The sequence below is a fragment of the Penicillium cosmopolitanum genome (genome assembly GCF_028827165.1).
Source record: "Penicillium cosmopolitanum strain IBT 29677 chromosome Unknown utg000005l:1.0-4006212.0:1.0-4009387.0, whole genome shotgun sequence".
In the NCBI taxonomy this organism is placed as follows: Eukaryota; Fungi; Ascomycota; class Eurotiomycetes; order Eurotiales; family Aspergillaceae; genus Penicillium; species Penicillium cosmopolitanum.
The window spans coordinates 3257471-3276885 of NW_026622675.1; the positions used below are offsets into that span (position 1 = coordinate 3257471).

At 49.5% G+C, this 19415-nt stretch overlaps 6 protein-coding genes across 6 annotated transcripts; 1 reads left to right on the forward strand and 5 right to left on the reverse strand.

Annotated features, from left to right (window-relative positions):
• Nucleotides 1-204: 204 nt before the first annotated feature.
• Nucleotides 205-2630, reverse strand: N7509_004226 (HET domain-containing protein; the record flags this gene model as incomplete). Its single annotated transcript, XM_056628863.1, has 2 exons — nucleotides 205-2012; nucleotides 2249-2630. 2 exons carry the CDS (start codon nucleotides 2628-2630, stop codon nucleotides 205-207), a joined length of 2190 nt encoding a protein of 729 aa, XP_056491597.1.
• Nucleotides 2631-3443: 813 nt separating this feature from the next.
• On the reverse strand, nucleotides 3444-4173 carry N7509_004227 (uncharacterized protein; the record flags this gene model as incomplete). The annotated part of the gene is made up of 2 exons (XM_056628864.1): nucleotides 3444-3816; nucleotides 3890-4173. 2 exons carry the CDS (start codon nucleotides 4171-4173, stop codon nucleotides 3444-3446), a joined length of 657 nt encoding a protein of 218 aa, XP_056491598.1.
• An 818-nt stretch (nucleotides 4174-4991) lies between these two features.
• N7509_004228 (uncharacterized protein) lies at nucleotides 4992-7631 on the forward strand (the record flags this gene model as incomplete). The annotated part of the gene is made up of 3 exons (XM_056628865.1): nucleotides 4992-5848; nucleotides 6034-7289; nucleotides 7507-7631. The coding sequence occupies 3 exons, from the start codon at nucleotides 4992-4994 to the stop codon at nucleotides 7629-7631; spliced, it is 2238 nt and encodes a 745-aa protein (XP_056491599.1).
• Nucleotides 7632-9324: 1693 nt separating this feature from the next.
• Nucleotides 9325-9906, reverse strand: N7509_004229 (uncharacterized protein; the record flags this gene model as incomplete). The annotated part of the gene is made up of 1 exon (XM_056628866.1): nucleotides 9325-9906. One exon carries the CDS (start codon nucleotides 9904-9906, stop codon nucleotides 9325-9327), a length of 582 nt encoding a protein of 193 aa, XP_056491600.1.
• A 1401-nt stretch (nucleotides 9907-11307) lies between these two features.
• On the reverse strand, nucleotides 11308-12742 carry N7509_004230 (uncharacterized protein; the record flags this gene model as incomplete). Its single annotated transcript, XM_056628867.1, has 2 exons — nucleotides 11308-12255; nucleotides 12335-12742. The coding sequence occupies 2 exons, from the start codon at nucleotides 12740-12742 to the stop codon at nucleotides 11308-11310; spliced, it is 1356 nt and encodes a 451-aa protein (XP_056491601.1).
• A 713-nt stretch (nucleotides 12743-13455) lies between these two features.
• On the reverse strand, nucleotides 13456-18298 carry N7509_004231 (kinesin-3 motor protein uncA; the record flags this gene model as incomplete). Its single annotated transcript, XM_056628868.1, has 5 exons — nucleotides 13456-13799; nucleotides 13939-14440; nucleotides 14511-16864; nucleotides 16923-17308; nucleotides 17340-18298. 5 exons carry the CDS (start codon nucleotides 18296-18298, stop codon nucleotides 13456-13458), a joined length of 4545 nt encoding a protein of 1514 aa, XP_056491602.1.
• Between the last annotated feature and the right edge of the window lie 1117 nt (nucleotides 18299-19415).

Sequence of the window (19415 nt, forward strand, 5' to 3'; positions counted from 1 at the left end):
TGATGTCATGACGTCACTTGCCCAATATTGAGATCCTCCTATTGCCAATAATTATTAACAAGAATTCGATGGACATAGACATACACGTACAATAAATGACTGGTACTCTACAACCAGGACGCTCCCTCTCGTATATCGGGGTCCACCGCCACCCATTGGCCGTCATGGCCTAATTACCGCGGAGAGGATGGGAAGTCATGTTCTTTAGGGTCCCATGTAATTGCAAAATAGAAAGTTTTGGTTGTAGAAAGCTTTCAAGATACGCAATACTTGCCATAATCTTGGTCGAGCATCCATGCTGCCTACACCAAAGTCTGAGCTTGTAAGGTCTTCATTCAGACGGCCTTCAAACGATGATGAACTCCCCATAGGCACCAGGAAGATACAGCTTCTCGTCCCCCAGCTTTGGCCATGAGTCTCTTGATCCCCTTGGTCCTTTGCCAGAACCAGCTTCCGCAGCGCATTTCGAAACCCCGTACCGCCTACTCTATTTCTTTGAATGGAGGTAACAGTCTGGTGGTGAAAAAACTCACACAGCTGACTGCCAGGGAACTCCTCTTCTGTTCCGGACGCATAGCCTACCCTCGCATAGAGCCCTCTAGGCAATCCGTCTGGCCTCCGAAGCAGCAATGCATATAGCAGCTCTTTCTTCCGATCCGAGTCCGAGTCCGAGTCATCCAAATTCGTAAGCACAGAGAGGACGACAATCTTCATTGTGGCCCGGTTCATCATGGGTTCGTCGACAAAGACGATAAATGGTTTTTTTATCCCGTCGACCTCAACATCGTACACCGTCGCAGGAGCCTCATAATCTTCTTCTGGCATGTCATATACATTTTTGAGTAGAGTTCCTCGCTTGAGAAATCCCTTTATCCGAACCTGTTCGTCCGATACAGCGCCCATGTCATTGTTGTCGTTTCTTTCTCTCCCAGAAACCGGCGTCACATTAACCGCTTTAAGATCCAGATGATATACCTTGCCGGTAAGCTCATCGGCCATGCCAGCGGTGACTTTCCCGGTGACGGATGCCCATGACCAGCTAGGTGCACCGCCATCGGGCGGCCGACAAGGCCTGAACTCGCCCTCAATCGAATCATTATGGAAGGTGACCCACAGAAGTTCGTCGACGAACCTTGACCGCCATAACCCCGCGAGGTAGTCGTCTTGCAGGATGGCCCGCATGCGACTGGCGAGCCCACTGAAGGCAATGAGCCGGTCCGAGTACCGAGTGAACCGCATGCTGCTGTACGCGGAGATCCAGCGACTCCATAGCATATACGCGTAGTCTATCACTGTCTTCGAACGTTCCCGTCTATCAACACTGTCACTCTCTCTGGGATACCAGCCGTAGTGGTAACTCTGATAGGCCTCTGGATCGGTGATCTTAACTCCCGTGAAGATATTGCGGAGGGATTTTGGCAGACCTGTTGGATACTTCTCGCATGCGTCTAACTCCCTACATTCCCAGAGTAGCTGGTACTGACCATAGTGGAGGGCGCGTGGCGGTAGAATGCGTTCCTGCAGGACCCAGCCTCGCTGGTTTAGAGGTGCGTTTGTCATCTCCATTTGCCACATCTCGTCTTGCACTATACTGAAAAAGTCGTTCACGGCGTCAGTCCATTGTGATTCCACGATGCAGAGTGCGAGGTGTCTCGGGTCGCGTGATCGGAAGAGCCCCTCGTGGCTGTTTCGAGAAGCGGTAGCCATGAAATTGAGCCTACTGTTACTGTAGACGCCTTCCATCGACGCGGCTTCGGCTCGCCAGTCGGCTACAGAGTCTTGAATGATGCAGAGCGAATCAATCCACAAATAAGGTATTGAGAACCGGCGGCAGACGGTAATTGCTTCTACAAAGGTTTTGGGGAGTAGGTCGATCGAGATACTCTGCTGGAACGTATCAAGCGTTGAACACTGAAGCGTAAGAATGTTTGCATCACCCCAAGAGTGGCTCAGTGTTGCGTAGCAACTTATCCCCTTCCTTTCGACCTTCGTAGAAACCAGCCTGATAGTCTCTAAGTCGTCCTCACAGAGACTCAGGAGCCGTGAAGGCAGATAATGAATACTGGATTTACACGCAGTATGCATCGAAAGACATTCTTGAAACCATTTGAATGCTTAAGCAAATGCTGCGTCTGACGCGGTACTATCACCTGCAAACAGGAGTTATTCTCCGTTGACCCATCATAGACTAAGAAAGCGCTATAAGTAAGCCTACCAAGCCTAGAACACATTTGCTTGGTCAACATACTATGCGGTGGAAGGACTTCGAGGTCCAACTCCAAGTGGTCTTCGATAAGCTCGTCGTACTCATCATCAAGCGCAAGGGTGAGGTCATATCCACCACCCTCTCGACGTTCCAATTCCCAGTACGAGAACCCTTCCGGCGTGGACAAACCTGAGAATATCTCTAGACGGGTTTCTCCTATTGAAGACCAGAACTCATAGCAGACGGGGCAACCCGAGTCCGAGGCCTTGAGAAAGGACTGCAAGTTGGAATGGTGAGCCTGGTAGTTTAATTGGGAGGTCTGGTCGTCAGATGCTGTCGAGTCGGCACTCAGGATCTGCTGGCCGCGGAATATTTTCTGGCAGGGTTCACACAGCCTTCCTCGTCCGTTGCTTTCGATTGGCATGTCGGATTGGAAATGGCAGATGATCTAGACGGGATGGTTCAAAGTCGGGCAGTTCAACCAAACTCCTAAATAATTCCTTGGCCAAAAATTATGGGGGTGGAATATCCCAGGGGTATCTCGGAGACATGATACAGGAGAAAATGATTCTTTGCTGACGGTCGTAGATCGTTAGATAGACCAAGTGGTGTGTCACGTGTCTACTTGGCGACAGGGGTCAACAGACCAGGCACCACACTGCAGGAGCCCCATAGAGATATTATCGATCCCGTAGGTACCAGCCTAGGACGGCTTAGAATCCAGAATGTGAACGGCAGATTTGATTTGAGATTATCGAACACGAGGGGCACGGTGGGCACGAACTTGAACGAGAGCGAGAAAGGCCAAAGGTGGTGATAGGAGGAGAACAAAACAGACTGAGGCTATATAGAACCACGAAGTGGTAGTCAGGATGACTCATCACCTAGTGCCTGAACCACGAAGTGGTAGTCAGGATGACTCATCACCTAGTGCCTGAACCCCGAGGCCATCAATCAGTGCCTGAAAACTGTGTTGTAAGATAAATACCATCTGCATGCTACAGGGTAAAGGAGGAATACTATATTGATATAAAATACTACTGTTGTGGAGGCTTTATTTTAGAGCTCCCGGGGGGATAGTTGTGGAACTAGCGTAGTAATAAAAAGTTATTTTTATCTTGGGAATTCATGGATGCCTTCTTTGAATTTCAAATTCTTTGAATATATCTTTTTGAAGCGGAAGGACCCGATTCCGGGCATTCACACCTCAATAATATTCATATCTATCGCTGGGAAACTATGGGTTGAATGCTTTGTATACTTGCAACGCGCCCTCGATACTCTGAACCAGGCCAAATAAGACGGTCAAGGAGATCGCTACCCACAATGGATACCACTGACTAACATCGCGTCTGTCGTTCCACCATTGTGCGATCGTCGATGGGCGGGACTCGTCAAATTCTGTCTTGAGAATGACAAGGCGATCATGCCAGTATCGGTATTCCTTTATCCCCATGTCAACCTTCGGACGCCTCAAGATACTTTTGTCAAGCTCGTCGGCATTCCCTTGTTTTTTGTACCACCTCTCGGTCTCTTTATCACCCTTTGGGAAGAAGAGGGCCAGCGTCGCCAGTGTCTCGTCGACGAGACCTGGTGGGTATGCCGAGGTTCTAGGCGAAAACAATTGTCAATATAGTCTCAAGGCAAGCAAAACAATAAAATGCGGCATGGCCCCTAACGTACCTTTTGTGGGCCTCTAGAAATGAGGCATGATGGAAGATTTTAACAGTCTTATCGGAGTCTCTGAAGCGAAGATGATCAGATAGATTTGACGTTAGCTCCACATCGAATCCCGCGATTCCAACCATGCGAATGAGATTGAATGATTTTTCAAATCTGATCCCATCGTCGGGTTCGGAGTTGGCCTCCGCCAAATTCTCCTGCACAAAGTCTTGTAGAGAGCCCTGGACCCATAGCAGCGGGTTTCTTCCCGAATGCCCATTTCGAAATTCGCCAATGTCAAGCATATAGAGAAGTCGGGCGGTCAGATCTATCGACGCGTTGATGGAATCTATTGATGCTGGAACACTGGTCCACTGAAACTGTTCAACAAATTCATAGACTTCAGAACGTGATAGTCCACCTTGAATACGTGACGCAAGCTCCGCAATATGTCGGTGGGTGCGAATGGCAAGATTGGTACCATGGGACTGATACACAATTCTGCATTGCTCAGTATAATACTGAAAGTATAAACGAAAACAAGGGGTCTGATAATTTTGAGTGCTACCCCAGAATTGGGTGACAATTTTCTCTTGTCGTTCTGACGGAATGGGGGACTCAAGGAAGGTCACATCAAGAGAATCGCTAAAAGCATGCAAATTTACAGTGCCCATTGTGAGAAAATACTCGAGAACACCCAGTAGCATTAGATCTCTGTCCTGGGAAGCTGACATATACTTATCTTCCAATCGTTGTCCAGCCAATGTGATCAAAACAGGGATTCCTGCGTCCGCCCGGGTTGCGCCACAGCCACAAAGCATATTTGGCTTACTCCGTACAGATGGGCGCTTTCCATCCATTTCTACCGACGAAAGCGAGGCGCGGTCATGATTGTGGCTTATGGCTGAAAGCTGGAACAAAACGCAACAGATTACTTGCTTCGTAAGTACCTTGTTAGCCTCTTTTTTCTTCGCCACTTCTTCCAACCCGCCGACTCAAATAACACTAACAGCTCCCGTTGCTCTTTATGTAGAAATCTTTCTTTGCTTGCGAATAATCCTAACCCTTTATTTCTCTGTGAGGACTTATTCGATCAAATCTCTACTCCAGCCCTATTTTCACGATGAACTCATCACGACTCTTCCCTAATATGTCACTTTTCTCGACGCCCCAGGTCCGCTGGTCTGAGCCCGAGCTATCCATAGATAGCTATCGTGGTATGAAAAAAGGAAAACTCCATTGCTGGGATGCCACAGGTCCCGCTAGAGATGCATTTGAACAAGTCAGACAGCAAATTATTGACCGTCTTAATGGCGCGAGAATTCAGGTTCCCAGCTCAAGCATGATTATGGTCGACGTCTTTATGATTGGTAAAGACCAAGCTAGATCAAGGCCCTACATTATGTTCTCGTGCAGGCACCGCGAATCACGAAAGGCCGCTGTCGCCGCTATCAAAGAGTCGAATATTCTCGATCAGTGTCCGCCGGGAATGCTTCTCGGTGACTGGGACTATCCTCCACACCTTATAAATGTGCGGCCGCTTGCCTCTTCGAAGGTGAAGTCAAGCATCTTCATCAATGCTGTCGAGCTTGATGATGAGGTTACAAAGTCGTATAGGTGCAGGGCCTACCCTGTACTCGACCTCAAGTCAGGGAAGATCAGGGCATTACGACTGGCCACACAAAATGAGTCGACAAACCACGGAAGTCCCTGCATGGCAACTATTGGAAGTGTTATCAAACTTCATGGTAAAAAGTACTATCTGGTTCCGGTACATGTTTTTAATGCAACTACTCCAGATGTGATGTCTGAAGAGAAGAGCTTGTCCGAGAATAGTGAATGCGATATAGACGAATTCGACAGTGACGACGAAAGCTTTTCAGATGGCCAAGATGAGGCCGATTTCATGAGCCGACATAGCGCTAGTGCTGAGTCTAGCGATATAGAAGAAGAGTGGGACCTTGACTCTGAGGAAACAATGTCTGATGGAGAATCCACACAATACTTTGATGAGCGGCGTGAGCAACCTCCAAGTACTGCGATGGCCAGCGATAAAGCACGCCCTTCTGCAGATGACATGAAATTATTTTCAGTCAATCACCACGCCTTCTCACTTGCTAGACCGCCTCGACTGAGCTCTGATAGCTTCGACTATTGTCTCATAGACTGGGGATGGACGACGAGAGCATTTCGACAGATCTACCCGTTCTTTCCAAGGACACTATTGGCCAGCTCGATGGTAGATCTGTCAATGTGACAGCCATAACGGGCTCAGGCATTATCCTCAGAGGCATACTTTCAGGCCGAAAATCATGCATCCGATTGCCAAACGCCGCAAACTTCGTTGAAGTCCTGTCTGCTCAGTTTGAAGACTCGCTTGAACCTGGTGTATGTGGCTCGATAGTTCGAGATGCAAATACCGGAAAGATATATGGGCACCTAGTCGCCGGTGACACAGAATCTCAATTCGCTTTCATCGTTCAAGCGGCCGATGTCTTGGATGATGTTATGACCAGACTGCCTGATCCTGAGGCAGTTTCGACATATGACAAACAAATACCTGCTCCTTCTTCAGTTTCGCACGAGCCCTTGGTCGAGTCAACGGCTCAGCACAATGATGCATATTGGTTTGGGCACTCACCTTCCATCTTTCAGGTCGAAGAAACGTTGGCTTCAGATACCTCGCTTGATGGGCGATCTGTGGGAGATTCATCCTCTCTAGACATCTCACTCGATGGCCTAAGCCTCACCGATGATGGTTGCGACCCTTTACTCGGTGGTACATGGCATGTATCATCAAGTCATTGCATTAGGAAGGGATCACTGCAAGAGCCGGTAACCGACTCGGTTGAGAGTACCAAGAAAAGAAGAATCGACTTGGAAGAGGTCAGAAACGACCCATGTGCCCAACCAGAGGACTTTGGAGAGTCGCGACAGGCGATCGGGCTTAATCATCCCGGTTCTCACTTTGGTTTGAGTATAGAAGATGTGATCCATGCATTCGGCTGTTCAGCCTCCATATCAGGGGCCTTTTCCCAGAGTTCACCTCGCTGGGATCTCGATCCCACTCCACAAAACTACGAAATGACCCAAAATCCAAAGTGTGGGATGAGTCCAAGGAGCTTTAGAGACTTCTCTCCCACGTGCCTGGAATCCACAATTCAACCCCCTTGGAACCATTACGAGAACTCGCTACCCATACATGATAGGAGGAATCACCACTGGATTTTGGAGGAGTGGAGATACATTTCGGATGCTTTGAAAAGTTTACATGAACAGCCTCAGCGGACCTTCGCCAGGCTGCAAGGGGAACACGACTTTCTGACTCGTAACACTGTGGCTCCGCTCGTGTCTCTCACATCGGCTGAATGGATACCACTGACCACATTTGGCTATGATCATGAAGTCCTCGTCGACAGCGGTAGGCATAGGAGGTCTCAGGCCCACCATTCAAACAGTGGCCACGATAACGACGACTCACATGCATATATCAGCTACACCTGGAACAGAACGAAGCTCTTCGATTGCCACCTCTGCAGTCCAGACATGTCAAACAGACACATTTTCACGAGCGGCTTAATGAGACATATAATGAACAAGCATCACCCCCACCATGAATACGACTGTGCACATGGAAGTGTCCCTTGTCACCGCAGAGACAACATCTGTTCCCACATACGGTCACGCCCTGCGTCTAATCGCCATGAATATGGACCCTGTTGCCACTGCCATTTCTCAGCCAAAGGTCTTAGATCTCGACTAGGGCCTGACATTGTTACAGAATTACTGAGGCTTCAGAGCAGGTCTTTAAACGACGTTTGTGTTATCTCCAACTCGCCTTCCAATGCTCTACCATCGGGGAGGTCAACGACTATACTGTATTGTGCACCTTCTTGGTTAGCTTCGTCACTAAATGGTCTACGGCTATGGACCTCGCATGCAAAACTCGGCAAGAACAGAACATTTCACGAGATTAGCATTGCGCCATCGCAAGACCCTAGCCGAATCGCGCTTGCTTCTCTTACAAAACAAGCACAGTCCCCATTCCTTTTCATTGCGTTCCTCCACGGCATTGACTGCGAGATTCGACTTGATCCTGACCAACAAACCATGTTAGGTGGGATACTGATCCCAAGGTCTGTCGACGAGAATACCAAGGAGATGAAAGTTCCGATTTGCAGAAACGGTGGCTTCCTGCAAGTGATCCATAGGGATGGATTAAATCTCTTCAAAGTGAGTATCGCGCAATACCATCGCTGATTAATTGGTGATTGAAAGCTACGAAGAGCCTAATACTAACTCTTGTAGATCTGCTGTCAGGAGTGCGTTAGATGTCAACACTGCACATTTGTGCCCGCCTGGAAATTGACCTGAAATCAATCCAGGAGGCCATGCGTTTCTAGGAGCTTATTGCATTGTGATTGATTTGGATACACTATGACGAGATACTGGTCAAGAGCTTTCAGTATTTTCATTCGTTGCATTTTTTGGCATTTTCTGGCGTTTATGGGAGTCATGTATTTCGATATTTTCAGGTGTTATTGTTCTACATTTTCTAGAGCGAAAATGCTCCTCTTCTATGTTGATTCAAATTCAAAAATCTTGAAATTTCTAAGAATATTTTCGCTCTTTGTGAAAGTTGAAGCTAGGATCTAGGAGTGCTGCTAGTTGAACCACCCTTTTTGCGAAATGGACCATGGACCTTCTGAATTCAGATTAGTATGTATTCACTATACAAATTTTCGATAGACAGTGGCTCAACTAAAGCTTGCAACCCTCTTGCCCACTATCATTGACTACATTTGAATAGTAGCTACTAGTCTGCTATTCAAAGCTGGAAAACTAAGATAGTCCAACAAGAGGCTATAAACTTGAACTTTTACTATGCTACTATATAACAGAGGTATATCTAAATTTGTATTAGAAACACATACTAATCTAGATTAAGAAGGATCATGGTTCAAGTAGCAAGAATGTGGTCCAATTAGTAAAAAGGGTGGTCCAAATAGCAGCACTCGGATCTAGAGCTTGAGCCAAGAACTTTTGCTACTTTATGCTGATTGATATCGAATATTCACCAACGACCGATGGCACTATGAATACGGTCAATCGGAGGACTAAACCAGGAACGTCCCAAGAAAAATGTACTTAAGAAAGTAGAAGAAAATGGAAAAAATAATAATTGAAATGATAATAATAATAAATAATAAATAATGCTAGCGCAGCAGTCTGTGGGATTCATCCCGGTGTATCTCAAAATTAACAGATGCCAACATGACATCCCAAGAAACCCCTCGAAGCGACCTCTCATTCCTCATATGCGAATCTTCTTTTTCAAATATAACCAGAAGCCTCATCGCTCCGAAATCTCAAACACCCGCCATATCATTTGATCGGCGACGACGTAATATCAAACTAAGCGTTGACAACAACTTGAACCAAATAGTGGTAAACGTCTAGGCCTGGATTCCACACTGAGGGCAGAAGCGGCTGGAAATAGCAGTTCCGCACTGGCTGCAGTACTTGAAAGCAGTGGCAGTGGCATGAGCCTCCTTGGGAGGAGGAGTACCAGCGAGAGAAGGGTTGGCCATCTCCGGGTACATAGGGCCGGGGGAGGCGGGGGAGTGAGGGAACTGGGCACTCTGCTGGGAGGGAGCGTAGACTGGTTGGGGAGCAGCATAAGGCTGTTGGAATTGCTGCTGCTGGGCGGGAGGGTGGTTGACGTATGTGACGGTGGTGTGGTTGTTGCGGCTGCGCTTGACGCAGAAGATAATGAGAAGAACCCAAGCAATGAGCTTGCAAACACCGCCGATGACGAACATAGCGACGCCACCCCAGAACTCGCCCATGTCCGTCTGAACACATGAGTAGTCGGAATAATAGTAGGACGAGTAAGAGCTGTAGGAGCAGTCATTGATGGAGTTGGAAGTCCATACTCCAATCAGAGCACCGCCAATGATGAAGCAGACGATGGCGGCGATGAAGAAGCTGATGGGCCACCACTTGGTGACGCGCGAAGGCTGGCCTGGAGACGACATGATTAAGGATATGATGTTCCTCGTGGGGGCGGTTTTTTTTTTTTTTTCCGCTGAAGGGCGAAAAGGGAAAGGAAAAGAAGGACTAGGGTATGGATTATGGGGCTGAAACGGTTCTTAAAGCGCCGGGGCCAGCGCAGAGAACGAACTCCGCCCCATTGAAACATGAATGTGATGGATACTAACTAGTACTAGTACGCAGACAGGGCTTGATTTAAGCTGTGAACTAAAACAAACTGGACCTATCATCGTCTCCGGCAAGTAGGGTTTCGTGCTGGCCCGGCTGTAGATTCCCCTATTTTCATGGTCCATCTCGTATCCAGAAAGAAAATGTGAACATGGCGTAGTGTCGATCTTTAATCACATCCTGCATGGCAATGACAACCTTGTAAGGGTCCCCAGGGAATTCCAATTTCACTATAATATCTCGGATCAGCTGTCACATCAAAAAAATTCGCGTTAGATAACTTTTCCCTTGAATTTCCACCGAACATCAGAGTCTGCCCATCAGATCGATGTTGAGATCGCCCGAGATCGTCCAAGCCAAGTCACACAATACGATCCTGAACACGAGCTTAGCGGGAAGGCATTCCTGGGGGGGCGATTGGGGGCGAGGCAGACCCCAATTTCCAAGAATAACAGACTTTTTTTACCGTGGTGCAGCAGCAAGGCAGGGGATTTAACCCCTTTTGGGTTTAGTAGACGAAAGACCACTGAGAGCCTCACTCGTATTCACGCGGTCCCAGCGCCACACTTGGGCTTGTGCTTGGGCTTGGGCTTGGACTTGGACCCTTAATCTCGCTTGAGTCTCCTAGTTCAACAAGGTAGCCGAGGGATTATTTGGATTTCTATGCATTGTACACCATACTCGTACAGAGTACTGTAGTTATTCTTTATTGCCGATATGCATCTTTCTCGTCCGAAGGATTTCACTGCAAAGTTTAATATGACTGACCCGAGTTTTGATCAGAACCGAGACTAAACACGCTTCGAGACTAGCAAAGCAGGTGGACCCCCTTTTTAAGATGAGAATTCTTGGCAGAGGTTAGACGAGGAAAAGCCTTGCTGAACAAAGAATTATCATAAGGTCATTCCAGACTGGCGTGAACGGCGATCGCAGAGCACTTCGTACCGACAACCTTAATCTGCTCTAAAAGGAGAGCCCAACGGGCGATCGCAGACCCAGAGAAGATGAAGAAATAACTTTAAAAATCCATCGATTAGTCTCATGTACAGACAGTGTCAAATCCAGTTGTAAATACAATCCATTACCCCAACGCCGTAAAGAAACTCGCTCAAATGCAGCGTCGTTGTGGTCGCCAAACCCATCCAGCAGGTCTGTACCCCGGTCCATAGCATAGCATAGCATTGCATACATAAACAAACATCATGTCAAAAGGAAAATCAATGCGTAAGCATCCAAGTCTCAAACGACACACCACGAGAAACCTTCTTCCCATCCCTGGTCGTATCAAAAAGCAAGGGTTCAAAATCACAAACAGCAGCATAAGACCTCACAAGCTGGCGCCAATAACAAGATTCCGCAGCAGGAGTAAGATACCGATCACGAAAGGTGCGCACGGAATTCTCCGCAATCCGTTCCGCAATTCTCGGATTATCAATAAGATAATCAATCATGCGTGACAAATCCGAGAAATCCTCCTTCACCTCGACGAAATTCGCATCGGGCCCGGACGAAACGAGCGCAGCGTGATGCGCCTCACGCCAAATGAGCGGGTGCGAAATAACCACCGAACGACAGTTCAGTAGATACTTGCCTCGACCGGAAAAACTGCGACCCTCCGTATGCGCGAGGAACATGTATCGACAGTGATCTTCGATTGGGAGGAGATTGTATCGTATATCATTTTCGTCATCCCAGTCAATCACCCGGACACTTGCCCAGCTTTTCCCCGACGAAGCTTTGAGGAGTTTACTCCGGATGCCGGGGTTTGTATTTAGACTTCCGCGCCAGACGAGCTGTTTCTTTTTATCCTGGAAGGAGATACCGGGACTGATGATAGAGCCATCATCCGGGTTGATTTCTCCGTCATCAATGGCTGCGATGCGTCGTCGGACTTCGTGGTATGGTCCTACTTGGACTTCTGGCCAGGCCCAGTAGCCAAAGTCGGGCATTAGCCAGACTGAGGAGTCTGTGTCGCGTTTTGAGTAGGACCATACGGGTCCGCGGCCGGTGGGGTCATTTGCGAAGTCCTCGGATGTGAAGATGAATTCGATGCTGGGGAGCTGGTGGCGGTTCGGAACTGCTTTGAGAGCGCGGTGGAGGGAGTTTAGGGTTGCGCGGGCACGGGATGCTGTCACGGGTTGGGGGGCGAATTCGACGATGTATAACTATTTCGGAGTTGAGGTTAGCTAACTGCAGTTCTGCCAGATCACCTTCTAGCATAAGCAGTACTAGTACAATACATACCTCGCCCCGATCAATAATGCACCTCACCATCCCATCCTCAATCTCTCGCCCTCGCAGCTCCTCATAAGAAATGAGATCTTGCGATCGTGCCGCCGCCGATTTCTCAATCTCGCCGAAAAGTTTCGGAAACGCAATTTGGCACTGCTCCTCTGAAAGACCGTGATCGTTTCCATCGCGGCCAACATGGAATTCCCAAGCTTCAAGCTGGTTGTGGGTATTGGTATTGTTCGGAAGAGGCTGGGTCGAGGACGAAGGCGGGCAATGTGAGACCGGCCGCGGGGTCTTGAGGATGTACTGGGATGTCAAATCGCGTGATCGGCGTGTGTTTAAGAGGAGGAATGTGAGAGTGACGAGCGAGAAGAGTGCGCCGACGGCCAAGAATCGGAATGAAGGGCGTTGAGCGAACATGGTCGCTTTCGCAATGGCAGTTGGGGACTCGGAGGGTTAGGTTGGAATGTCTATTCCATGCAGGATCAAGTTGGATGTCTTCGGGGTCTTCGCCCAGGTGTCTTTTAACTTGAACTTGAAGGATCGACCTTGAAAGTGGTGAGTCGTTGGTAGATCCCATGTGGTGCAGGTGGGAGTGGTGGACACAACAGATTGTTGCCCCGACAACGAGCTGCCTCAATGAGATCATCCACGAATTGACTCGGAACTTGAACTCCAGGGCTTCCAGAACATTGGAATTATTAAAAATCAAGTGAGTAGTACTAGTACATCCATAGCTACTACGTATACTATTATAAGTGAGCCATTCTAAGAATTGAAGTTGAAAAAACCACTCGTACCATGAAGCCACGGTACTAATAGTAATTGAAATCATGAACACCGTCGAATCTATAGTCCCAACGATATCGAACTATGTACATGGGGAAATCGCCACAGGCAGTTGATATATATAAAGACGGGGTATCTCAACAGGTCATCATAAAGTAAAGGGGGGTCAGAAATCAGAAAAAAAAAGAAATGTATAGTAGACATAAGAAAACGACGCAAAACAGTAATGGGTGAAGGACGCCGTGTCCCCCGGGCCGTTATATCGTCAAACATGAAGGAGGATCGAGAGAGAAGGAAGGCATTGATTGGCCTTCAAGTTGCCTTAACATCCATCATCACCATCATCACCGCTCATCACCACTCGCAACCGCACTCCCACTATTGCTACTAAAATAGCTCTCATCAATCTTAAGAATCCACTCAACCTTGTGCGCCTCCGTCCTCGTCGCAAAAAGAAACGTATTCTGCGTCCCATAAACGGCAAAGATATTCGGTCTACCCTTCGCAGCAAGCGAATTTGATGACCGATCATTACCGGCCCCAGACCCATCAAGCAATCGCGCGAAATCGGGCGCGTGGTCAACCCGTGCATTGCGCAGGTTAATCGCGTTGATCTCATCACCTTCCGGTACGGAGTAGATGTGCAGATCAGGGTCGGCGCAGTTCGACGAAGCGTCGGACCCAGACGCTATTCGTGTCATCGGGTGTGAGTACGTAGCCTGTTTTTAGGGCTGAGGGGTTCTTTGGTAGGGTTTGGATTGTTGCGATGAAGCGGGGTTTAAGAGAGATGCTGTCGGAGACAGAAGGCGTTGTTGTAGTTGGGGTACCGTTGGTTTGTTTGCGTTGGGCTGCTAGGTCAGCGCCGTCACTTGGCGGTTCGGTATTTGTTCGGACGAGGATTGCTTCGGTGGGATCTTTCTTTGTTGACCAGAGGTCGAGGTATTTTTTGAGCAGTTTTGTCTTGCGCTCGTTGAGGTCTTGGCCGCGCATGGGTGTTGATCTGCCGCTGCCTCGGGCTGGAGATGCCCTTAGGCTGCCGGCACTGAGAGCGCCGCGGGCAGCGTGGAGCTCTGCGATGCGATATCGACGTTTACGGGCAGCGATGTAATCTCGGACGAGGGAGACTTTCCGTGGAGCCCATGTTGTTAGCAGCTCTTCGCCCTTAACGTAGTCATTCTGAGTATTCATACGCCATAGGTCGGCGGCGCGCTTGGCTGAGATTGGGCGGATGACTAGTGAGTACATGCTTGTTGTCGAATGCACGACTCTGGTGGAGCTCCATAGCTGCTTGAACATGGACTGTTGGCGGACATATGTGCGGCCGAGGATCTGGATGGTTTGGTCGATCTCGAATATCACGGGGGGTTTGAAGTCGGGAGGAGACGAGATCCCAGCGGACGGTTACTTGGACTTTGTATTTGTCCGCGGTCACCCGATCAAGAAGGAGAGAGCCGTGTAAACTTGAGTCCCATTGGCCAATGATTGTAACATTCGAAGTGCCATCAGCATTGTCTTTAACCATTGGTTCTTGAAGGAACTTGAGCGGGACATCTGGTGTTTGGAGATCCTGGTCGGGAATCTTGCCCCACGGGTCGAGGAGACGAACAGAGCCCACGCGCGCGTTGGCAATATCGTCCCATGGGAGGCTTTCGGTGGAACTATAAGTCAGGTTGATCGAAACGCGACGCTGCAATCCCTGATGAAGTTGAGAAGTACCAGCGTCAAGAGCCCCATTTTGAACCACTTCAACCGGTGTATATTCGCCAGACTCGGCTAATTCCAAAATCTGGATGCGGGCGAAGACGTCGTGTCTTTCTTCGGAGTAGAATTCAGACTCGGCAATCCGAGGCGAGGTGCGCTTCTTAGGGATCATTTCCGAAGAATCGTGCATATCATCCCAACTCAAAAGCTTATCCATATGAACGGATGTCACACGAGCATAGACGCACACCTTCAACGCCGCAGTTCTAGGACTGGACAACGGGAGGCTCATACTGTGAACACTTTCGAAGCGCACCGGGCTTTCTTCGAACCCGTTGATCATCTGCGTTGTCGTCGCACCACCTTCTTCCGAGATTCCGGGCACGAAGAGTTGAGCGTGAACATCGGATCCTTCCCATTCAGCGAATCCAACCATGTCACGCATGACGACGTTGAACTTCAAAGTCGAAGAAGGAGCCTGGGCTGAGGAGGGTTCAAGCGACAATCGAATGATACCGACAACGCTTTGGGTGTAGGGCGATGTGATCTCAATTGAGAAATCCTGCACACGGGTTTCGAAGACAGCCGTCAGGGGGATGTCGGCATCACCGATGAGAGAGTATTGCGGCGAACAAGACTCCGAAAACGGATTTTCAAGCCTGAAGTGCTGGATATAGTCGGGCCGATCGATGTACTGATGCAGCTGTCGCATAGATTGTACGCGTCTCTGGAGTTTTTCGATAGACCATAAGTGGATCACAGACTGTTTGTAATCGATGACTCGAACGCCGACACAGGGCTTCTTGGTCTCTTCAAGAACAATATCCTCGTCGCCGGAAATGCCATTTAGAACCAGGTCATAACATGAAGCCATGCTATGACCGTGGTCAACAACTGCGAACTGGAAGACCACATTCTTGTCCATGATCTGACTCATGACTTGTGCCTCTTTCAGCAGCGATGCATGCTGTAGAATTTTCTCGGCCATGCGAACATAGTTACGCTGTGACCAATGGGAGTAGACGGACTGTGCGATCTCGAGCTCGCGCTCATTCAACTTGGCAAAGCCATTCTCAAAGATCTGTGGGATGGGCTTTCCCATATCTCGCATCTGAGTCTCGAAAGTCTCCTTTTGTGCTCGCAACTGCTCTTCAAACTCTTCCTTGGCAGACCGGAGTGCATCCTCCATACGCTGTTTCTCAGTCTGGATCTCTCCGGGATCTTGATTGGAAGAAGTCTCCGCATTCTTCAGCTTGTCCTGGAACGCCTCCCGCTGGCGATCTAACTGGCGCTGCATATCCAACCGAACCGATTTCAGGGAAACACCATTGGAGCCATCATCGTCTTCGGTTTGTCGTGGGGTGCCTGGCATTGTAATCGCCGTGTCAAGGGAGAAATTGTCGATGGTTCCATTGGACATGTACTTGTCGCGGATAGGGAAGGAGCTAAGAGAGTCTGAATCTTCTTCATTCTCCGGCAGCCCACGACGCCCTGCTCGGACTTTTTGCACATCTTCGAATAGGGCGTCAAGCTCGTCGTCGGGCAGATGTGAGATATGATCTTGGCCAAGCATCGCGCCGACGGCCTCTTTCCTCGCCATGAACCAGTCAGATTCGCGACTGCGTGCGGGCATCGGGGAGTCGGCTCTACTTGAGTCCCCGTCGATATCCGATCCAGTCTTGCTGACATTGCGATCGTGCGTTTTATTAGGCGCCGGGGAGCCCAGTTGACTAGTTGTCACGGAATGGCGCAGGAGACTCTGCTCGACACGCTCGGCGCGAGCCTCTTGCGGATGGTTGAAACGGAAGATGTGGAAGTCACCGAGAATGATACGATGACCACTCTTGAGTCGTGAGGGCTTGTCTATCCGGAGACCGTTGACCATGACAGCAGCACCCTCAGTGGGGACGATGGTCACGACGTTATCGGCGTTTTCGAAAGTGCAGTGCTGCTGAAGAATCTTGGAGCCGTTCAGTCGGATGTCGACATTAGTGCCTTGATCCATGTGTCCCACTGTCGTGCTTCCGGGCTTGATATTGTAAACCAAACACTCTGCCAACAGAGGGTCATCGCTCAGATTGACCAAATGGGGCATCTTTTTTCGGGGTACTTAATCCGATAAAGCCCTTTGTGATATTGATGCCGAGTTCCTCGAGCGCCGCTTCACGCTCTTTGTGAATCTCTTCAGTTTTCTGCAGTTTTTCCTCCCAGGTCTGATTGAGATCTTTGTAAAGCTTCTCACTTTGGTTGAGTTGTTCGACGATCTCAGCTTTGCTGACTTTGGTCACACTGCCGTCAGTCTGGTGGATAGAAACCATTTGCTGTTCCAATGGGGTATCTGGTGGATATGATTCTGCTGCGATGGCACCAGGTGCGCCCCCAGCAGCCCCAGGAACACCACCTCCAAGTTTTGACCGAAGCTGTGCCAATTCCTCCTTGAGCTCGCGAATCATGCGAGCGTTCGGGTCCTCGTTCACAACGGCGTGGTTCTTAATCCTCTTGGCAGAATCTGCATAACGCAGAGTACTTCAGAGTTTCGTCGAAGTTGATATCAGCCGGCGAGATAGCTGCAATCATAGAAGTCATCGAGTTACCACCGAGTGAATCTTTGAGCAGCCATGTCAAGATGGAATCACGATATGGAACCATGGATGCCTTTTTGAGCTTTCCAGATGAGACATCCGCAAGTGCAGCGATGACACGACCAAGCGTGGAAAGCGAGCGGTTAATTTCAGCACCTTCTTTCAAACGAGCACCCGTGGCTCCGGTAGAGTTTGCTCTCTCCGAACCCGCCAAATCGACTAGACTAATCTTCGATACCTTCTCAGTGTCCAGTGAAGTTTCGGCATCGTGACGTTTTTGTGAGAGGGTCAGTGTGAACACGGCGTGCGATCGACTTGAGGTCTCGTTCATGTTCGTCGCAGCAACCGTTCTCGCCTTGTTACCCTCATCCATGAGGTTCTCGATCTCCTCAAAGGAGCGCACCACCAACTTGGCCAGATCCTCCACATAGGGACCCGTGGAAGGATGCTCACGGACCTTCAGGTTACCCTTATTGGACGGGTTGAGCAAATCGCGCACGCGTTCGTTGTAAATTTCCAGGTACGAGACTTCGATCGTGCAATTGAGGTGTTTATCGGCTTGCATCATGTCGCCGATGCGCAGAAACATCGACTGACAGATTCGCGGGATAACACCATATTCCTTGCCATATCCCATCATGGAGTACGACTTTCCCGAACCAGTCTGGCCATAGGCGAAAATACAATTGTTGTATCCGCCAAAGGCGTTGTCCAAGAGTGGCGAACCCAAATCATCGAAGAGATTATCTTGCCCGGCGTACGTCCCGTCCTTCTTGTCGAAGGACCAGTATGATCGATCGAACGCGAAGACTTTGGGCGCTCCGGATTCGCCCTTGCCGCCTTTCCTTGAGGAGACATCCTGCGCGCCAGGCGGTGCGGTGAGCACCGTCTGGGCGCCTTTCATTTTGACGATACATTTTGCACCTCTTTCGATTTCTAATCGCCGTGAGAGAGGGAGGGTGTCAGCTTCCAATGACTTCATCTGCCCCTGCCAGGGGTGGAGCGGAGGGCACTCGGGGGAGAAGGCCTCAATTTCCGCGCAAACTCACCTCTGCTATTGAAAGGTCGTACTCGGACCACCACCTTAATATTACCTCCGCCGCCTGGAGCCATCTTGTCCACTACCCCATGCACTGGGTGTAAAGCACAGGTCAAGCGGTCGTAGTATGGGACTCAACTCCGCAAGTGAGGGGAGTGAGGATGGACACAAGCGGTGACGGGGGTGTCACAGCGGTGCGCGGACTCCGCCAGGAGCGCGAGCGCGAGCGCGTTTGGGCTCGTAGATACGGCGTAATTGCACGGGGGTGTGGGACGTGGTCGAATGGCCGGGGAAAGTCGACGAGTGGTTTGTGGGGAGGAGGGAGTGAACCGTGGATGTCAACAAAGACGTCATGTATGGGATTTTCGCGTCGGGGGGTGGCGGAGTGGGATGGGTAAGTCCCTCGGGACAGAGAGGGAGGGACCTCTTTGACAGTCGAATGCAAGCCGCGCAAACGGAGAGACGAGAGACAAAGGAGTAAATGCGATTGTCGAGATGTCGTCCTGTTCATGCGGAAAAGCCACTGGCACCTGAGGCCCCTTGCTGAGGTAAACACCGCCTTTGCGGACTCCAGCTCTGGTGCACTGGATGCCTAGGGTATTGTATGCAAGGATCCATACTACCAGTATTATAGAGGATCCAGGGATGCTTGGAAGAGCTATATAGAATGAATTTTCGAGGCTGATGCACTATGCAGATCGAGGTATTTTTGAGCCTGAGGAGTGCGGAATGCGCCAACCTGGGGCCTGGGGTAGTCCATGGAACAGTAGACTCAGAATGGCTCAATTGGAGGTGGGATTATATGATCGTAATGAATCGGAGTCTCGAATTCTAGGTATGCTCTAGGCTACTAGTACTACTAATAATAGCATATTGACCTTGGAACTTGGAGTTGAACTTGAGTCTACTCAAATATTAGAAGATCAGCTGACTCGGATACATATATATCGGACTGCCGAGTCACTCCAGTGCCAGTGCCAGT